Raw genomic sequence first — 19,229 nt, forward strand, 5'->3', positions numbered from 1 at the left:
CAGGAATGATCTTTGGGTTTTGTACTTCCCACCCGCCTTCCTCTTTTCAGTTCTGCATATTAGGAAATATGTGAGATTAAACTGAGCTACAAAACACTGTGAAATACCATCCTGGATTTTTTGGGCTTGTATAAAATGATTATTTTTCTTGTGGCCAAACAGCCACTGAGAGTGAAGATCTGCTAAAGTGTTTGATCGAGGGGGTTGAATCAAGCTTAAAACTCAAATGTTAGCATTTATTCACACTGGTTGTGGACATTACTGTGCTATAGAAAAGCAACGTGCAGCAATTTATGGTAATGCAAGACTGGCAGACCTTTATCTTACAGTAATTGCCTATACTAGGGGGTTAATAAATGTTCCAAGAATTACTGACTTCTTTTTTTCTTAAAGAAAAATAGAGAGCTGCTTATTGCTGGCTATAACCAGCCTGCATAGCTTGTTAATTAACCTTCTTGTTGCACCGAGCTGAAGCTGAGTATTTGAGCTTGGGCAAATCCTGCATTGGAAGGATGTGTCTGGGCACAAAAGGGCTGTGAAAGAAAGACCTGTGCAGCTCCACCTGTCCCATCCACCCCTGTCACGCCTGCTAGGAGAGCTTGAAATCTTAATTGCCTGTATTTAGGGAGTATATTGGTTTGGAGGACCTAAATTCAGGAGGGTGTTGTATTTGTGGGCACTCTGGTAGTGGGGAGAAAAAGAAGAAGAGAACCCCTTTTCCCAGAGCTAAAGGAGCTTTTGTTTTGTTCGTCCTTCTCTGTCATCCTGGGCATGACAGTGAATAATGGCACCTGCTCTGTGAGGTGGCTACAAGACCCACGGGCAGCACCTTCTCCTGGTCAGCCGTGGTACAAGGGTGGGAGGACCCATGCTGCTGCCTTGCCCCGTGACACCAGGCTGGGCTCAGCGTTGGGCTCACAGGAGGGCTGGATTGCGGCGGCCCTTCCACAGCTCTGGGAACGGAGTTTCTCGGGACTTGTGATGGCTTTGAGGCTCAGGTCACTTCAGTGCCTCACTTCACTGAGCTGCTCTGCTCTCTTTTCTCCTGCACCCCAGCTGAGAGGTGACAGTCACCAAACCCGCACTGGCTCCTGATGGTACCTTTAGTGGAGAAGGAACAAAGCAGCACACCAGGGGACAGCAGTGTGGAGAGAGGCAAGATGGAAAACCAACACAGGGGAGAGCAAAATAACATCAAACCGGGGGCGGGATGGAGACTATAAAGAAGAGGGAGACAAATGAGAGGACAGGGATATAAAGTACTGGACCTGCTTTTTTTCACCTGCTTTTTCCAGAGCCACATCTCTTCTCAAGTTAATATAATTAAGAAATGAGAGCTCAGTAACACTCTGTACTTTGGATTTCTGTAATTTTTGGTGAGTGAACCATAAAGACCTCAGAATTATGTGCATCTTTTCTAATGAACCAGAAGCTTTCACATTACAGGACAGGCTGGGTATCAGAGTGCAGTAGCTCCTTTTCTCTTGAATGTTGCCATTACCATTTTTTTGGTGTAACCAGCCAACACAAAGGGTTCTAGTTTAAAACAGAGCTGCAAATGATAAAAAATTACCCACATGTCCTTACTTTCCCCTGAGCTGCTCTCCCCCATATGTTGCTCTGAAGGCTCCCTGCTCCCTCAGCAGCACTTGGCATTTGCCTTCATTCAAGAGATGAACAGAAAAGCTGCAAGGCAGACACGAAGTTTGCTGCGGTTTTGTGCAGATGTCTCCTGAGCATGGTGGGGAAGGAGTTTGTTCCTTCTGCTCTCCTCTGTCCCTGCTGCAAGTTTCAGTGGTTGCTGGGAATAAGATAATGTAGCTGCAGCCATACTTGTGGTCCTGAGAGTAAAGGTCCTGGACTGATATCCCCTTATAAAACTCCGTGCGAAGTAATCCACACTGTATGGAAAGCCACTCACCATTTGCTATCTCCTTGCTGTAAATTGCAATCCTGTGCCATTAGCTGTAGTGGGAAAGGCAGGAGGGGATGCCCTGCAGTGCTGGCCATCCAGGCTGCACAGGGACAGGGGAGGGAAAAGCCTCTGCTCTGGTGTTAGAAGGGGTCTGGCATTGGAGTGAGTTACCAGAGTGTGTACAGTTTGAGTGGAAGCAATACAGCAATTCATAAACAACTGCTTCCGTGAGGCCAGCTGTGAAAACAATGATGCTTGCCTGTGAGGTGAGAGGGCAAAACCTTAGCAGAAAGGAGTATAAATAAGGAATAAATTGTTACCTTTGTCTAAGGGACTGAAATAGCTGCTCTCTGAGTGCTTTGTCTTAATGACTGGCTTTGATTAACTGTAGTTGTTGCTCTATTCAGCAAAACTTTGTCTGCTTATCATGCCTTATTACAGCAGGTTTCTCATCCCATTTTTTTGTTTAAAAGGCTAGAAAAGATGGCTAAAATGGATAAGTCAAGAGAGGCCCTACTCTGCAGAAAGCACACTAGATGAAAAATCGCATGCTCCAACAATTAACCATAACATTTAATTACAGAGAAATAATTATTAGTGGACCAGAATTCTCACTGTCCTTCTCTGCACTAAAGTACAGATGCTGCATCACACAGATTTTCAAGCACCTTGTGAAAAAGTTACTGTAAGTTCAAATGCACAACGATAAGTACCATAAGTCTCACACATTCATTTAACTTGATTTTAAAATATTTCACTCCTAGGTTAGTGGCTTACAATTATCCTTATTGAAGAGCAAGAGATGGCAGCAGCAGAGGGCCTTGTAACACGAGAAGGAAAGATCAAGAGTTTTGCCTGAATTTTGTCACAAATAAAAGCATGCAAACTCTATTGCAGAATGGAGTTTACATTACATGCACTGTTCTTCATTCTTCTGTTTTGTCCTGCCTTTGGAAGGACAGTTAGGAAGTATTCCAGCACATAGTTTTCTCCACTGAAATTCAAAGACTTGGATTCTTAACACTTCAGTCTGAACTTGAACTATCTGTTGTGAGGTCCTAGGATGCTGTAACGCAAATGACAACCAGCAATAAGCTGGTAATTGAAATTCTGCAAAGCCAGCAGAAACAGAGGTGGCAAGAACCACTAGCAGGGATGAGACAGGGAACTCAGATAATAGCACTGGCACCAATGTCCATAGTTACCACTCTAAACCTTTATCAGGCTTCAAGCTTCCTTCTCTCTTTCCTTTTGGTGTTCAGTGTTTGTCCCTGTGCTTAAACTCACAAGGAAGGTATCTGGGGCTGTGTGCCCTTCTGCTCAGGGAATTTTAGATGGCCAGGAAAGAAACCTGCATAAGAGGAATTCGGTTCCTTGTAATAACATGATACAGCTGGAGTGATTTGGTTGTCTCTCTTAGTAGCTAAGAAACCTCTCTGTGAGTTGGGTTATTAAAAGGAATTTCCTTACGGGGCTCAGGAGATTCCTGGTATCCAAGTTCATCTTGAAAGACTGTAATGGAATGTTTAACTTTATTTAGAATAATAAATTTAAACATGGGGTTCAGAAAATAATACTGGAGGTTCCTAAAGACCTGCCTGAATATTTTAGTTGACTGTAATTTGTGTTTGCATTCTCTGTGCAGTTTCTCTCTGTGTTTTACCCTCCATAAACATTTCAGAAAAGGACCATGGAGGTGGTTCTGGAACACAGTGCTATCCATGTTGTCACATGGATATTGGACTCCAGAAGTGGAGTTTAGCTTAAGCTTTAGATTTCTGCTCTTCCAACTTAGAAAAGGAAGAAATTATTCCCAACAAGCACCAGCATTACCACGTGAAAATATGTTTAGAACTACCTTTGAATATCAAACTTGCTCTTATGCTTTAATGTTTACAAATAAAAGCACAAGCCTTGATCACAGGGTAAAATCTCAAAAGTAGCTAATTGCTTTAGCACACTGGAGAATGTTACATTCTCAGAGTTATTAAAAAGCTGTTGCCCTGCTTTTAGGCAGTAGTTCATGCTTTTAAAGCCTTTGGGATATTTAATAAACATTTTATCTTATTTCTTCTCTTTGAGTTTATTTGCCTTGTGATTATTCTTGCTATCCCTGCTTTTTGTCTTTCTCCTTATCATTACAGGTATTTATCCACATTACACTAGTACTGATAGTTGGTAAATTATGAACCTCAGTATGTTTTGTAGCTTACCAACAATGTACTCAAAAATCATAATTTGAAAGGAAGGATTTCAGTTCCATGTATAAAATCAAGAAGTGATGTAGAAGATAATGTATCATAGAAAGAACATAACTTTTAGAAGTTTCTTGTATATTTTGAGATTTTTCTCTTCATAAGAAATGCTCTAAATACCTTCCTGGAATACAGAAAAAACAGATGTTTGGAGGGTTTTTTTTCAGAAATACTGACTGTAAGAAATGCCTAAATACCTTCCTGGAATACAGAAAAAACAGATGTTTGGAGGGTTTTTTTTTCAGAAATACTGACTGGGCTCTATCAGGCTGTGAGACAGAGGAAGGTGATTTCCTACTGCTTTGTGCATTTGTAAGTCTCAGAGACTTTCTTCTGAAAATGAGAAAACAAATAATGGGAACAAGCTCAAAGACTTGGGAAACAGGAAGATGTTTTGGTGGTCATATGTTTCCCTGGCTGGTGTATTTATTTGTTCATATTAAGATAGGTGGGTAGATACTGGAAGGATCCTGATAGGGGTGTATGGGCAGAAAAGGAAGTTCTGCTGCTTGTTTAAAGGTCCCTGTCAACAAGGAAGAAGAATTTGGGGCAGAATCTATATCTGGGTCCTGCATTCATAATTCTCATTTCCTTCACTAAGAATTGATATCAAGCCTTGTTTATCTTTTAAATAAAGATTCCACTTTTTCTGGAATATCTTGTCCTTAGCTTTCCCTGGCCTTTTGCAGTGTGAAAATACATGTACATTAAAATATGAAGACATTGTCTGTGATAATTATGATTAGCTTAATTACTTTCCGTATAATTGGTTCTCAATATGACCTCCTTTTTGGTGGCTTTTATTAATTTATTTTAGGGGGGGGAAAAAGGCTTAATTGGAATTGTAGGTTACAGAGACAAAGGGTATGTTATGGGAAATAGGTCCAGATCTGTTTGTGTCAGGCAGTGGAAGTTGCTTTTTATATTCTTAAGATTCATGGAGAAAAATAATTTAAATTGATACAGTATGTGTGTGCACAAGGTAATATCAACAACCAATATATTATTTCAAAATCTGGTGAATTTCTTTATGGAGGATTAGTTTATATAGTGTGGGGGACTCAGAAAAGAAAATAGAATTGTGTATTGATGCCTTTAGAAATATTATTTGAGGGCAATAAAATGTTCTCCGAAATTCCCACCTGAGTGGAGAAAATGGAGTTTGTTTGCAGTAATTGCATTTTCTAGCATTTGCTTTCACGCTTTCCAATATGAGTTAAGCCAATTGGAACCTGTGATTTTGTTTTGCTTATTGACAAAAGTACCATGTAAATTGATCTGTGATGCATTTATAGAAAATGCTTTGAAAATTTTGAAAGAGAGATGGCTTTCTCTTATTAGATTTAGATAATATTAGGGTTCATTTTTATATTTTGGCCTAATGTAATAGTAACCAAAAATGTCCCTTTTCAATTAAGTCTAAATTAAGTCCAAAAAGGACATTTCTACTTAGCCCTACTGGTACTATGAAGGCAAAGCTTAGGTTCCTGTTCTCAGCATTAGTATTTGGAGTTCAAGGTCGCAGCCATTTGAAACCACAAAATGTGCTGACATTGGTCTAAAATATGTCAGCCCTGGTACATTAAAATCTTGATTGCAAGAGAAAATCTAGAGTTCTGTTGGACAAAACAGAATGCATTTCTCTATATTTACAGTACACACGCACCATAGACCCTGAACTGCCGGGGGTTGATGCAAGCGTCGCTGTAGCTGTAAATATGGGGTAATTCTGTTTGGGGAAACACCCTTCAGCTCTGCCAGACAAAAAATGTTCTCGCCTCAAAAACTCTTGTAATTTTCAAAGTGAGCACCGTTTCTGTTAAAGGATCCCTTAGAGGGGGCACATGGCACCAACACAGCCATGGGATTGTTTTGCCCTGGGAAAGAGGACAGGAGCAGGAACTACCACTAACGCAAGAAGCACTTGAAAAAAGGAAAGGGACAAACAAGGCTATTGCAATTTCCAGGTAGGGTGTTGTGTCAGAATTTGCTAAATTTAACAGCTGCCAGCTCCTTTGAATTTAAGTTACTTGATTTTTTTTTTTTTTCCCTCTTGAAAGCTCTATCTTTTAGGTTGCATAATTAAAAGCCTGAGAAGAAAGCCTTTCCAGGGACTAGCAAGCAATCTGTGCTGCTTGTGTTTCAGATTTCATAATTTTAAAGTCAATTTGGGGGGACTTTTTACACCTAAAGTTGGCAGTGCTGTGAGCTGCAAAATCTGGAGGCTTTTTTTTTTTGCTTTTGAGGTTAGACTGAACAAAAACTTCAGATTCTGTTTCAAAACAGAGAAATATCATATATTAATTGTTAAAAGTTTAATGAAGCTTTCCAGTTTCAAAAAAAAAATAAAGGTATTTCAATAACAGTAGCCCAGTGAAGTTCAAAACAAGCTGGAGATCAAAGCCCAGGACAAGTTATGTCAGAATAATGCTAAGGAAGCTGTGGAACACTGAAGGAAAACAAAAGCTTGTCGCTTATGTAGTGCTACATTTTTCATTTTAACAGACGGGAGGAAGATATTAATCACAAACAGTTACATTAGAATAATGTTATGGTTGAGACATAAAAACATAAAAGCAAGGAATTGTCACCAATGCTGGAGTGTGGTTAAATCAAACCTGTAGTTGAGTAGGTTCTGCAGTGCACCTGGCCCTGTCACAGGGTTCATGCTGCACGTGGGAATGTTTTGGCCCAGTGTTGTGCAAAAGTCACTACATTTACTTGTGGAAGAGAGAATGAGTGGAAACACTTGGTATTAGGCACCACCAATGCTGCAGCATCAGACTGCTCTGCAGTGCCTGTCCAGGTGGAGCAGCACCTGTGCCTGTGGTCCTGGGACAGGGCCCTGTGTCCTGGAGCACCTTGGCACTGCTCATCTCAGTTACAGGTGCTCAGGCGAGATTTGCTCAGTGCTTCCTTGCTTTCATGGGTTTATGACTCACCCTTGGCATTATTGTAACGTAGTTTTTTGTGTTTAATGTTTCTTAGACTTGGTTTTCCATTGCCAGCATGGAAGAAATCCTAATGCATGAGTTTCAGAGGAGAAGGTAGCAGACTCTGAACCTGCTGTGTGGCTCGATCCGCAAGTGTGAGTATTAACGCTAGAGCTGTCAGGCCTTGTGAAAATTAATGAAGCCTGACGGTTACAGAGGGAAAGGTCAGAGGCAGAGCTTGCACTTACCTAACATTTCTGTTTTGTTGTGTCTAACAGTGTTTTCAACAAAGGGGAGCTTTAATGTACAAGCTTTGGATTTATCACAGGAATTCAAGGGTCTCAGCCTTTGCTTCTCCCTGTGCTGCGATCTGATGTTTTCTTTGCATAAAGGCAAAACAGTTAAGTTTTCATTCATCCTCTCCTCTTGCTGTGTTGCCCATGTGAGTTTTGCCTTTATTTTTTCTTCTCCAAAACTGGAGGGAAAGGAAAAAAAAAAAAGAGGCATCTGAACTGATGGTGGAATACTTTTCACTGGGAAGATTTTGAGAGATCTTGTACTTCAGTTCTTTGTACCGTTTTAGAAGCATGTTCTGTCTTTGTGCATGTTCTGTTTCTTATTTGCTGCTTTTTTTTTTGGTTTTTAATTGTTTCATTGTGTAGGTTTCTACAGACACAGGGAGCTAAACTGCACAGAAATTCATGGGCTATGTTTTCAGCCAGTGTGTTGCTTGATACCAGTTTGAACTGTTCCATTGAGGACTTTTGTGAAGGCTGATTTGATTAAAACAGCCAAAATATTTTCATAGTCAGTTGGTCAGTCTCGTCTTAGAAAAGATGTTTTTCTTACCCAGTTTTGGATCTCGGTACCTGAAGTGGGTTGTTGGTGGGATAGGTCCAGCTTATCCTGTGGAAGCTCGAGTCTGTATAACTGTACTTATGCAGCCTAACTTACTTGTTGCTGCTGAAGGAGAAGTTGGAGTCTGTGAGATATTCCGTCTTTGTTTTAAAAAGCTGAAAGGAGCCTCTGTGTGTTACGATTGTGCTGTAAATGCTGGGAATAGAGAGTACCATGGCCCTGCAGTGCCAAGGGCTTTCCATGAGAAACCTGTCTAGGAAGAGCTGCATGGCTGCTGACCAGTGGTGGGCTGTGCTGGTTGCCCTCAGCAGCTGCAGCTGTGGGGACTGGAAGTCTGTAGGAGCAACACAAAATCTGCTCGTTCCATGTTTATCCCTGGACGTGTATGGGGTTGGTTATAGGTAAATGCTCCATGATCAGTTTTGCACTTTTGAGGCATATACAGTATACCATAAATTTGAGATGATTCACTTGCACACACATTTCTCTCTTGTACAGTTTTCCCTCTTTTTGAGGGGGCTAAAATTTATACTTCAAGGTTTCTCAGCCTATTTCTCAGGATATGGCCAAAGGGTTTATGAGGCTATGAAACAGGCATGAAAAAAGCTTAATGTTTCATGGAAGTGTTGTGTGGTTTGAATAGTTAATACATGCATATATGCATATTCAGAGCTTTACATCAAAAGCACTTTCATATAATTTGTGTGTAAATACAGGTTTCTACCACTATATAGACAGCTAGTATCACATTATTTTTTATTCCCATACTTCCCTGTGAGGTTTACAGGTAACAGTAGTTGAAAAATAATGTGATTTTCTATTTTTATAGGGACTCAGCAGTTAACATTCACTGCCAGGCAGACTCCTTTTCATGTCTGGCAGCTCTACAGAACTTGGGTTGTGTGACTAAACTGTACTCATATGAAGCATGCTATTAAAATGGGAGTGGTTGTTCAACAGATTAAGGCTTCCTAAGATCCAAGCGCTTAAGGTGAACTTAAAGAAACCCACTGAAATGACTACTTACATAGATTAAAAAAACCCACACAACCCCCTGTCCCCCAAGCTTCCCCCCTTGTCCCATGTAATAGGTATATTTAAAGTCAGTCTGTTGTTCAGCTGACACTTGGAGTGGTGTAAGAGTGGTTGCAGCCAGTGATAGCAGTTCTGCCTTAGCAGCATTCACAGACTCCCACTCCTTTTTGCTACACCAGTTTTCATCTGGATCAGTTTCCTGATCCACTCTGCTCTGTGCCCACCAAGTCTTTGTGTTGGCAGGAAGGTGTCATGGCACAGGAGTAAAGATGAACCATTGGGAGGGGACAAAGGTACTTGGGACTGTAGCTTGAGGTTGATTTGTTACACCAGAAGTCACAGAAATTTTCTGAGACTCCCTGATTAATGTATTTACTGTAAACAGTTCCATTTTTACAAGTCATTCAGAGTTAACCGTTGTTGCCTTTAGTTGAGCAAGAGCGATATTGACCTTTTGGCCTCCAGAAAAGAACAACTTGTCTAATTGCAGTATTTTCTTGATCAGTGGTTACGTTGGGCCCTTGTTTGTACTGTTGAGAGCAGATGTTTAAAAACGTCTTAACCAAAATAATAGATATATTTTGAAGATGCACATATGCACACCCTGTTGTGTGTGTGTATATACACATAAATATGGGTTTCAAATACTCCAGTATAAGTGCCTCTATTTCACAGACTTAGTGGCCTGGTCATTTTTGGTCGTGTCAGTTTTAGCCTTTTGATCTCACCTGTTATGCATTTAAGTGTTTTAAATAAACTCAGTTATTATGCTGGAAGTTAATAATTGGGGTTTCTGAAGTGCTTGGCTCAGTAAACAGATCACACTTTTTCTAGTTTGGAAAAGGATTCTTCTAATTGTCTTCCACAGTCACAGTATGAATTAAAATGAATAATGTTACTAATGCATGATGGAAGATTTGATAGTTAGGAAATCAGACTTATAAAGACCAAATGTAGCTCACAAAGATTTAGTGAAGGAAAATGAGGAAATGCCTTTCAACCTGTGTGTTGTGGTGTACAGGCAGCACTGATGCAGATACACAGAGATTAATCTGGTCAAGATAAAACTAAATTACCATGGAGTAGGAGGTTTTTGAAGATGACTATTTATGCTTCCATATTAAACACAAGGTCAACAGATTATAGACAAAGGGCAGGTCTGCCAAAAGAAAACATGCCAAAATATTTCAGAAATATTATCAGAGAGAGTGGGTGTTGTGCAATGCCACAGGGCCTTTCAGGAAGGAAAAACTGGAATGTGATGAACAAATAGCCAATCTGATTGCAGGTAATTTATTACTGTGATTAGTGCTATATAGTCTTTCCTCAGGGAAGAGACAAGAATTGAATGAGACTTCCTCTTGCTGCTGCCCTGCCTTTGCATGGTCCTGGCTTTTGATGTGTTTGCCTTTTGAGGGGTGGTGTTGCTCATTGGGAGCTCCTGGGCCAGCACCAGAGAACGAGAAGCAAATGTGACTGGTGGTGGCCTGGGGACGTGGGTGGGGAGCAAGGCCAGGCCTCGGTGCCCTTCCTGTGGCAAACATTGCAGTAGGCACAAATCCAGAGCGCAGCACATCTGGTCTGGCTGCTGCAGGATGGGGAGCCTGGGTTGGTGGCTGTCACACCTGCAGCCAGCACTGGTTTCTCCGCAGCTCCCGGGCAGTGGGATGCAGCACCACTGAGCCAGAGCTCAAGGGTGGGTGCTGATGAAATTGGGTGCCTGTGGGGGCTCTCCTTCAGGGCCTGTTTTGCCTCATTCCTTGGTCCTGGTGTCGGTCCTTAGTTTTTGTTGGTGGAGCCATGTTCTGGGTTCCCTGGCAGAAGTGGAGAGAGGCTGTTCCCTGCCAGTGCCCCCCAGCTCCCCAGTGCCTCCTCTCAAGAAATGACCAAGTGGACCATCTCCTTAGTCCAAAAAATATCAACAGCTGTCTTCACATAATTGCAAGAAACACTGTCTGTGTTTCCCCTACTGATTTCAGGTGCTTATATAATATGTATAATGTTACATTTATATGTTTTAATAATTACTGATGTCACCATTAGTTTGCCTTTGCATGTCCTGTGTGTCTTCAAAGTAAGCCCTTATTTTTAAAATGTCAAGATAAAAAAACGTTTACTTTGAGCAAAAATGCTGCAGGCTTAATTGGGCGTAATATCAGCAAAATGTGCTGGTTTTCAAGTCTACCAAAATAAATGAAAGTGTAAAAGCTTGGACATCTATCCAGTAAGATGAAGAGTTTTCTCTGTTAAAACAGGCAAATGTTGACAACTTCATAGAAACCTGAGTTTAACTTCTCCATCCTACTTCTCTGAAAATATTATCATACCTAGCTTGTTTTGGGGGATTGATGGTTACGACAAGTGTCTCAAATTTCATGCTAGTGGTATCTTTTATGTTTCCTGGGAGAAGAGAAAATAGCAATTTTATCTTGTGCCCAGGAGTCACAGAGAGCAGGAATTGTAGGTACCTGCCACACAGAGTTTTTAAATAAAAATGAATTGCAGAGCAGCACGTAGCAGAGATGGGGAAGGGGAGGAAAGTGGGAAAGGAGTGAGTCAAAACCTGTAGAGGAGCATTTATTGCATCTCCCCAGCTTTTATTCTAATGCAGCATCACAGAGAGTTATGAATATGTACAAGCTGTATTTTGTTCAGACGTGAGGTGTCTATGAAAAACATGGTCTGCTTGGTTTTTCCGGGGATTTGTAGCTTTTTGGTTTTCTATCCAGAATTAACTAATTTTGCAAAGATGATGTTTGCACACATAGCTTGTGTAATTCCTGTTTCTGTGCTGTAAATACTGAAAAGCAGAGGGTCTTGACTGGTTCCCCTGTAATTCTTACTTGGGGGAAAGTTAATCTTGTATATACTTACAGCTTTACTTTGAAACTTACTTTAAAAAAGAACACAAACCCAAACAGTTTCAGAAGTTGAAAGACAAGTTTTAAACTAGCAAAGCCACTTCTGTTTAGGAGAGCTGTTCTCACAAGGAATGTGTAACATCTGATTCTGTCTTCCCTGGGACAGATGTTGTGAGTTCCAGAACTGGAAGATGAACCCATAGATTTCTACATATATTTTGCTGCGTTTATGAAAAAAAACAAACAAATACAAACTGCATAAACACCCCCATAACAAACCCAACCATTTCTAAATGATTATTTGTAATAAACACCAAAATGAAGGATAAGGTATGAGACTAAGAAATCAGTCTTATTGTGAAGGCAGTAGCAGTTAGCTTTGATGCAATCTTACGTGTGATTTTTGGCAAGTCACAGTGGGACAGATTTTGTAAAAGAGCCTAACTTCTGTGAAGACACGACAGTGTGGAACTGTATTTTTAAGGGAGCTCAGCACCCAGTATGTTTATTTGGAAAATCTGGCACTGATTGCTGGTACCAAGTGCTTGAAAATCTGTTCTGAACTCCAAAAATCTGGCTCAGTGAGCATGATCCGTGCCTCCTTCCAAACAATGGTATTAGCTCCCCTGAATTGAGGGGAGCAAACATGTAATTCTTTACCTCTGACTCTGATGGTAGATGAATTAACCACATTTCCTTTTTCCTAGTTTGTCTTACTTGGCTGAGTTTCATGGTTGCTTCTACTTGTGTACTTTTTACAGAGATGAGATACTGCCATAAACATAATGACAAAAAAAAAATAATATAAAAGGACATTGCAAATGAATTGAAGCTTTCAAGAATAGACTAAGTCTTGATAAATGTCACTGGAATACAAATTAATCCAAATAATGCCATAATTTAAAAACCAACAGCACCAGGACACAGTTGGGAGGCATCCTGCAGTCTCTGGTCACCTACCTGCTCGGACACCCAGGTACCTCAGTGCAGGTCACTCTGACCTGGCTAAGGCCTCATGGTCACATTCAGGTGAATAGTTCAGCAGTGGTGGCTTATGCCACCTTTGGAGCTGGTTTGTTTCCTGCCAGCTTGTTTTGTTGAACTCTGCAGTACAGGCCCTTTGTTATGGCATTGCTTTGTGTGCTGTTCCTGTACATTTTGACACCGTTCACTGAGTGCAGGAGATGCAGCATCAGTACCTTGTGCCCAGCATGGAGATGCACACGGGCCTCGGGTGCTTCACTCTGTCACTGCTAGCTGTCTGCTTATTGTGCCGGCGTCGCTGGTGTGGGAGGAAATGTGCTAATTAAGTCCTCTTTTTTGTTATTTCAGGAAACCTACCATATGAATATAAAATAGTGATTGCTGGGAATCATGAACTGACATTTGATAAGGAATTCATGGCAGACCTTGTTAAACAAGATTACTACCGCTTTCCCTCTGTGTCCAAATTGAAACCAGAGGACTTTGACAATGTTCAGTCACTCCTGACAAATAGTATTTACTTACAAGATTCAGAGGTAACAGTTAAAGGATTCCGAATATATGGTGCCCCGTGGTAAGTCTCAATTTAAACTTTTTTTGCTGTTTATTACTTGAACCACAGCATGAATCATTCCTGTTGAACGTGCATGAAGCTGCTTTGTTGCATTGCCCTGCAGAACAGTATCAGCTTAGCTGTAAACCATCCTGAAACAGTTCCTTTTCTTTTTTCCTTTTTTTTTTTTTTTGTTTTGGATACTCTCTATTTAGCCATGTGTGTGAAATGAAACAAAAGGAATTGTAACTATTTCTATTCTGCCTGGTGAATGCACTTGAACTGTGGAGTCAGTGCCGACTCTGTGCTTGTGGATTAACTGTGGTGGCATTTCAGGATGTATTAGGGAAATTCTGTTACGTTGTATACTGGCGAGGTATTTGTATCTGCTGTGCTAATAGATTAGTGTGGTGGCATTTAACACCCACACAGCATAAGGGTACAAGGCAGCAGGTGCTTTAAGCCTTATTTTTTATCAGTTCTAGGCATTGTTTTCTTTTGCTTGTAAAGTTGTGATAACAAAATTTCAAACCAGCTTTGGTCTCATTCCACCCATGTGTCAAGTATGTCATGCAGGAAAGATTGCTGCCCAGTTTTGTGCTAAGGAGGTTCTTCCTTGTTTTTTCTACATGTCATTTAATTGTGATGCCTGACATCTTTCTGTGGAGTCTTGAGTAGTGCTCGTGCTAAATTCTCATGCTAAGAGCAGCCACAGTCCTTTCAGGCTTTAGCAGAGACCTGAACTTGAGTGATGGTGATAATCATTCTGCTGCTTGGCATTCTCAATTGTCAGCAGAGGCACCGAGATGCTAATTTATGCACACCTAGAAGAAGGGTTTATTACAAGCTTATAACTTATTTTTGATGTCAGATTTGCTTTAAAGGTGAAAGTAGGAGAGGAAGGAGGAATGACAGGAGTTGAACCAAGAAATGGGACAAACCCATACATGTATTAGAAATTTTCCCCTTCATCTCATCTTTGTTGACTTGGCCTGCAGACCTTGGTGATAAGTGTGATACCACACACATTGATGCTTCTGACAATGCTTTTTCCTGCTCATATTGTATGCATTAGTGCTGGCTAGAAACTGTGATCTAGCTCTGTATCTCACATTCTTGACTGGAACTACTAATCTTTTAATTTAAGTCATAGCCTTTAGCTACTAGTTTAAATCAGCCTGACATTGCTTAGCTAAAAAAAAAGTAATGCTCTAAATCCTGCAATATCAGCAAATTGGGAAAGATGATCTTAATTCAGGTTAGGAATCATCTCCTCGAGACATTTCAAAGTAATTTTTTTGTAATGGCAGCAGAGAAGGCAGGGCACATAAGGCCTTGGGTAGTGAGGTGGGCTGCAGGGTGAGGAGCTGAGGTTTGCTGCTAAGGTTGTGTTCAGCTGCTTTTGTGTGTATGTCTCAGACTTGGAGGGCCTCTGCAGGTACCCAGTGATTAGAAAGCGTAGGCATCTTTCCAAATTTATTTGGATCAGATTTACCTGAACTCAGCTTCCTTACAGCACTGCTGCAGAGACCTGGAGAACACAGAATCCAAGTCTGGAGGCGAGAGAGTTTGGTATTCTGAAATGGAGAACTGTGTCAATACACCGTTACATTTACATTTATATGTACTGGCAATATATTGTGGTTTTTTTCCTCCTCTTTTGCTTCCCAAATCTATAATGGAAATCTGTCATCCTTTTGTCTTCAGCTGCATTTATAAGTTCTTTCAATTTGCAGGTGTACACATGGATTTAGAATGTTTGTTCTGGAATATTAAGGGACACCACATCAAGGCACTGAGTTGTCTTAGCCATAAAAAGTGAATGGCACATGTATTCTGACCTAGTCATGGAAGGCAAACCTGAATTAATCTTTCCCATAATCCATTGATAACTGGATTTTTCTGTTTAGTGGTGCATGATAAATGAAGCTAGATTGTTAGAAATTGACACTGAGCTCCAGCCAAGTGTGGACTTCTCTCTCTTGAGCGATGCTTCATTTGTGTTTAGCTGCGAAAAACTGTTGTCAAATCATGTTTTGAGCAACTGTTGATGTGGAGTTGAGGCTACCATTTTCAATGCAGCTTTTTAGATCAATCTGCCAGTCTGTGTTGAGGTCAGAAATGTGGTATTGTCTATGCATTTTCTCTCTTCCCCGCCCTCTTTTTTTTTTTTTTTTTTTTTTTTTTTAATAATGACGGTTTCTAGAAAATGTGAAAATTAACAAGTTTTTTGTCTTTTAGCTGGTCTTTCAGAGGAAGGAAAAGTCCCATCAGATATTAAAAAAATCTGCTCTAAATCTATTCTGTGCCTGGAAACTGACACAGAATGGTCAGACAAGCATTTTAGCACTTCTTAAATTTTTTTACTCTCTCCCCTCCAATCACACCTTGTTCTATTACTATAAATCTTCAGATTACCCCAAAGGAAGAGAACTGTGGGGTTTTGTATGTATTTATGTCCTCCTTACCCCAATTAGTTCTGTCACAGAAATGGAACACTGGTCATTAACCCAGAATATGTGCCAACCCTAACATGAGATGAGTTGGCATGTTCAATTTATGTGCAGTTTTTTAAGTATTTCCAGAGGGGAAAAAAAATTCTCATTTGCTGATAAAGCTACTGGTTTTAATTTAAAAAAGAGGGATCAAACCAAGAATAACAGATGTGATTCTGGAGGTTTCAGCCTGTCAGGAGTTTCTAAGAAGTAATTGCCAGAGTACTGGGAAAGCTGGCTATAAGTCATCTATCTAGAAAATGTAAATTGCCAACTCAGGGTAAATACAGAAAAGAAACACCAGTTCATATTCATTACATGTTATTACTCGTGGTACATCTAAAAGCTTTCTAAAGACCTAAGAGAATTCAAGTAGTGCCTCCTAACTTACAATTTAGCAGAATTTGTGAGTAAAAAATAACTTACAATACATGGGAGCATTCATGTGTATTTGCAATTGGAATGTGCGGTGGTGCATAACAACAGCCTCTAAGGAGCAGAAAATTTGAATTTAGCCTGATGGTTCTGAGAGTATTAAATGGCATTAGCTGGAGGGAAGTTGAAAAGAAGAGTATCAGCCCCTAAAAGAGAAAAGTGCAAGGGTGGGACATAAATCACATTCAGAGCTCTGCTCATTTTCTGAGGTGAAGAATGTAACTGACATTTTCACACCTTAAATAGGAGATTCTTTGATGTATCTTGAAGGAACAAAATGGCTGAAGATTTTCCATTTGGTCTATAGATAACAATCCACAAAAACATTCCCCTCCTTTCTCTTTCTTCTGACTTTGCCCTATGAACCTGGCTTGTTTGGTGGGAAAATAATTGATAGTTTATGCAGTAAAAAATTCTGTAAGATTCCAGTGGAAACATTTTCTCCTTGGGAAATTTGAGATTGAGGCTACTTATTAAACAGGACAGAAAATAAAACCAGTGATGGATTTATGAATTTTTAAATCTTAAAACTCCCTCTGTGAAGTAAACATAAGCATAACTCATACTGATGTATGTGTGAAAGGGTAAGGCAAGACAGTCTGTTTTTACTGCAGCTTTGGGTGCTGAATATGCATAAGTGAATTAGTGTAAGTTTTACTTAAATTCAAATGTTATTTTAAAATATGTGTTGTTTTTTAAATTATATCTGAAATTGTTCATCCATGCTAAGGGATGAATTTACTATAGTATGCTGTAGACATTTGGATACAAATATTCTCACTATGTGTGTTTTCTAATGAAGCTTTAAAAGCATTCAAACCACCAGAGAACTGCAGCTGACTGGAACCAGAATTTGTTTAAACCACATTTTGACAGAAACAATTGTTCAGGGAGAATATTTTTTGCTGTTTTATTTTGTTCTGCTGATCAGCTTTATAGGTAACTGGTTTTTTTGCTTGTTTGAAAGAGAAAAATAGTTGAAATGAAAAAGTATTCTGATGTACTTTATTTTGTGTGCATTGAAATTTGTGGTCCTTAGTTTTATGAATAATGAGGCAATAGGCTTATTTATGGATTTAAAGTTCTGTTCTGCATAAAAATTTCACAAAAAATGTCGAAAGCTATAAGTATAAAATAATCTAACAAAGCAATTCTTTACATCATTTTTAGCTATGAAAGTATGTGAGCAAATTCCACTCATATCTAACAGAATGAGAAGTAAAGCTGAAGATCTGGAACTTTCAGCCTATATATTTGTTTAGATAACTGGAGATATATGCATCTTTTTGAAGGAAAAAGTGTGTAGTGTAAAAGCTAATTCAGTATAAATCAATTAATGTTTAACAGAATCAACTTTTTGGGGATAACTGAAAAGAACCACAAACGTAAAAGATGACAATCAATTATTTAAATAATGACTGAAATCTGTGATTTGCATCATTGTGATGAAAATTAATTCATCCTGAATGAAGCTGGGAATAAAGCTCTTCCCTCCTGACAGGAACAGCAGCATTGTTCAGCGATATCCTGCGCGTTTGTCAAGCTGTAGCTTGTTCGGGTCTCAAGAACAGAAGCACAAAGCTGGCCTCCCAGTTGCTTTTAATGAATACTAGTGGGTTTTTCCTATGTCCAAGAATTTGATCTGTAGGGTGATCCAGAGGTCAAGAACAAACGGCTCACTATCACTCACGTCTGCGGAGCCAAGGCTTTCATTTGCTTTTTTTAGTAACTCTAGAGGAAGTGCCTTAACTCTTTTTCAGAAGCAAAATTTTAATTGGCATAGATAATGCAACCTTAAGAAGCAGAGAGAGGTTCAGCCATCTCCTTTAAAAATAATGTTTTGTGCAATCTTTTCCTTTTCGTTTTAGCCCAGTGCAAAATTTGGGGTTTCATCAAATGATTTTACATCAGTTTAAAATTATTTCTCTAACTCAGTTTCTTTCTCTGCTTCATTTGCAATGATATTTTAGTACAAGCAGCTCTAAGTTAGTACTTCTGCCTTGTTCTGATCAGTGTTTTCAGACTCTCTGTTTATCCTGTCAGAAAAGTGTCAGAGGGTTTTTTTTTTCTTTCCAATTATAAGTTTTGTAATGCATCATGGATTTTGCTGACAGTCTTCAAGTTCTTGAAATAGCAAGCAAATTAACAGCAGATATTGAGCGTGAGGACTGGAAAACCAATTGGCAACTCACATGATGGGATTCACATACACTGATGGGTTGGAATGGATCTCATTTCTTTTATTTTCATAGTCTCAGTTGGCAATTAGCTTGTGTCTAAAAAAAGGAGGGATAGAAATTGGACTATTCAGCAATAAAGTTCTTCTTTGCTATTTAGTGGTGAGGAAACCAGGGGAGACTGGACAAAACTGTGTGTGTTGCACCAGTTTTTCAGGAATTCTGGTGTTTATGCAGTAGAAGTCAGCAACTGAGAAAATTATTGGCAAAGACTGAAGTCTCCTGTCTGTATGTTAAACAAACACACCACCACTGCAGCATGGCTGTGTTTAAAGGTGCAGGCTTCTGTTTCATTTTTCTTGGCATTTGTCCACCAGGTCTCTCCGTTTAGAATCAAAGAATGAATTCCCCCTGGTCTAGAATTGCAGCGGTTTGTTTACATTTTTTGCCTTGTTGGGAATGTAGCTGATTTTTTCTTTGGTCTCCTTGATACCAGATTCACTTCCAAGTAAAAAATTGTCCCATTTACTTTTAAAAGCTTTCTTTCTTTTTTTCTTCCCCTTTTTTTGTTTAAATAAAGAGTGGGATGTTTGTCATTTTAAATACACTCTCTCATAAGTAATTTTTAATACTGTGCTGCAAACCTGTCCTATTTAATTCTTTGGACAGCTCTACATCCTGGCACTGGGGCAGATCATGAAGTCTTGATTTTTTTTTCAGGTTCGACT

The 19,229-nt window shown here is 39.7% G+C and overlaps 1 protein-coding gene across 2 annotated transcripts in view; it reads left to right on the plus strand.

Annotated features, from left to right (window-relative positions):
* Positions 1 to 19,229, plus strand: part of MPPED2 (metallophosphoesterase domain containing 2) — a 104,473-nt gene that overhangs the window by 43,380 nt on the left and 41,864 nt on the right. For both annotated transcript variants that reach the window (XM_017726373.1, XM_008644079.2), the window contains exon 4: positions 13,190 to 13,415. In XM_017726373.1, the coding sequence (XP_017581862.1) occupies positions 13,190 to 13,415 (226 nt within the window). The remainder of the gene's footprint in view (positions 1 to 13,189; positions 13,416 to 19,229) is intronic.

This window comes from Corvus brachyrhynchos, unplaced genomic scaffold, assembly GCF_000691975.1.
Source record: "Corvus brachyrhynchos isolate BGI_N302 unplaced genomic scaffold, ASM69197v1 scaffold281, whole genome shotgun sequence".
Lineage (NCBI taxonomy): Eukaryota > Metazoa > Chordata > Aves > Passeriformes > Corvidae > Corvus > Corvus brachyrhynchos.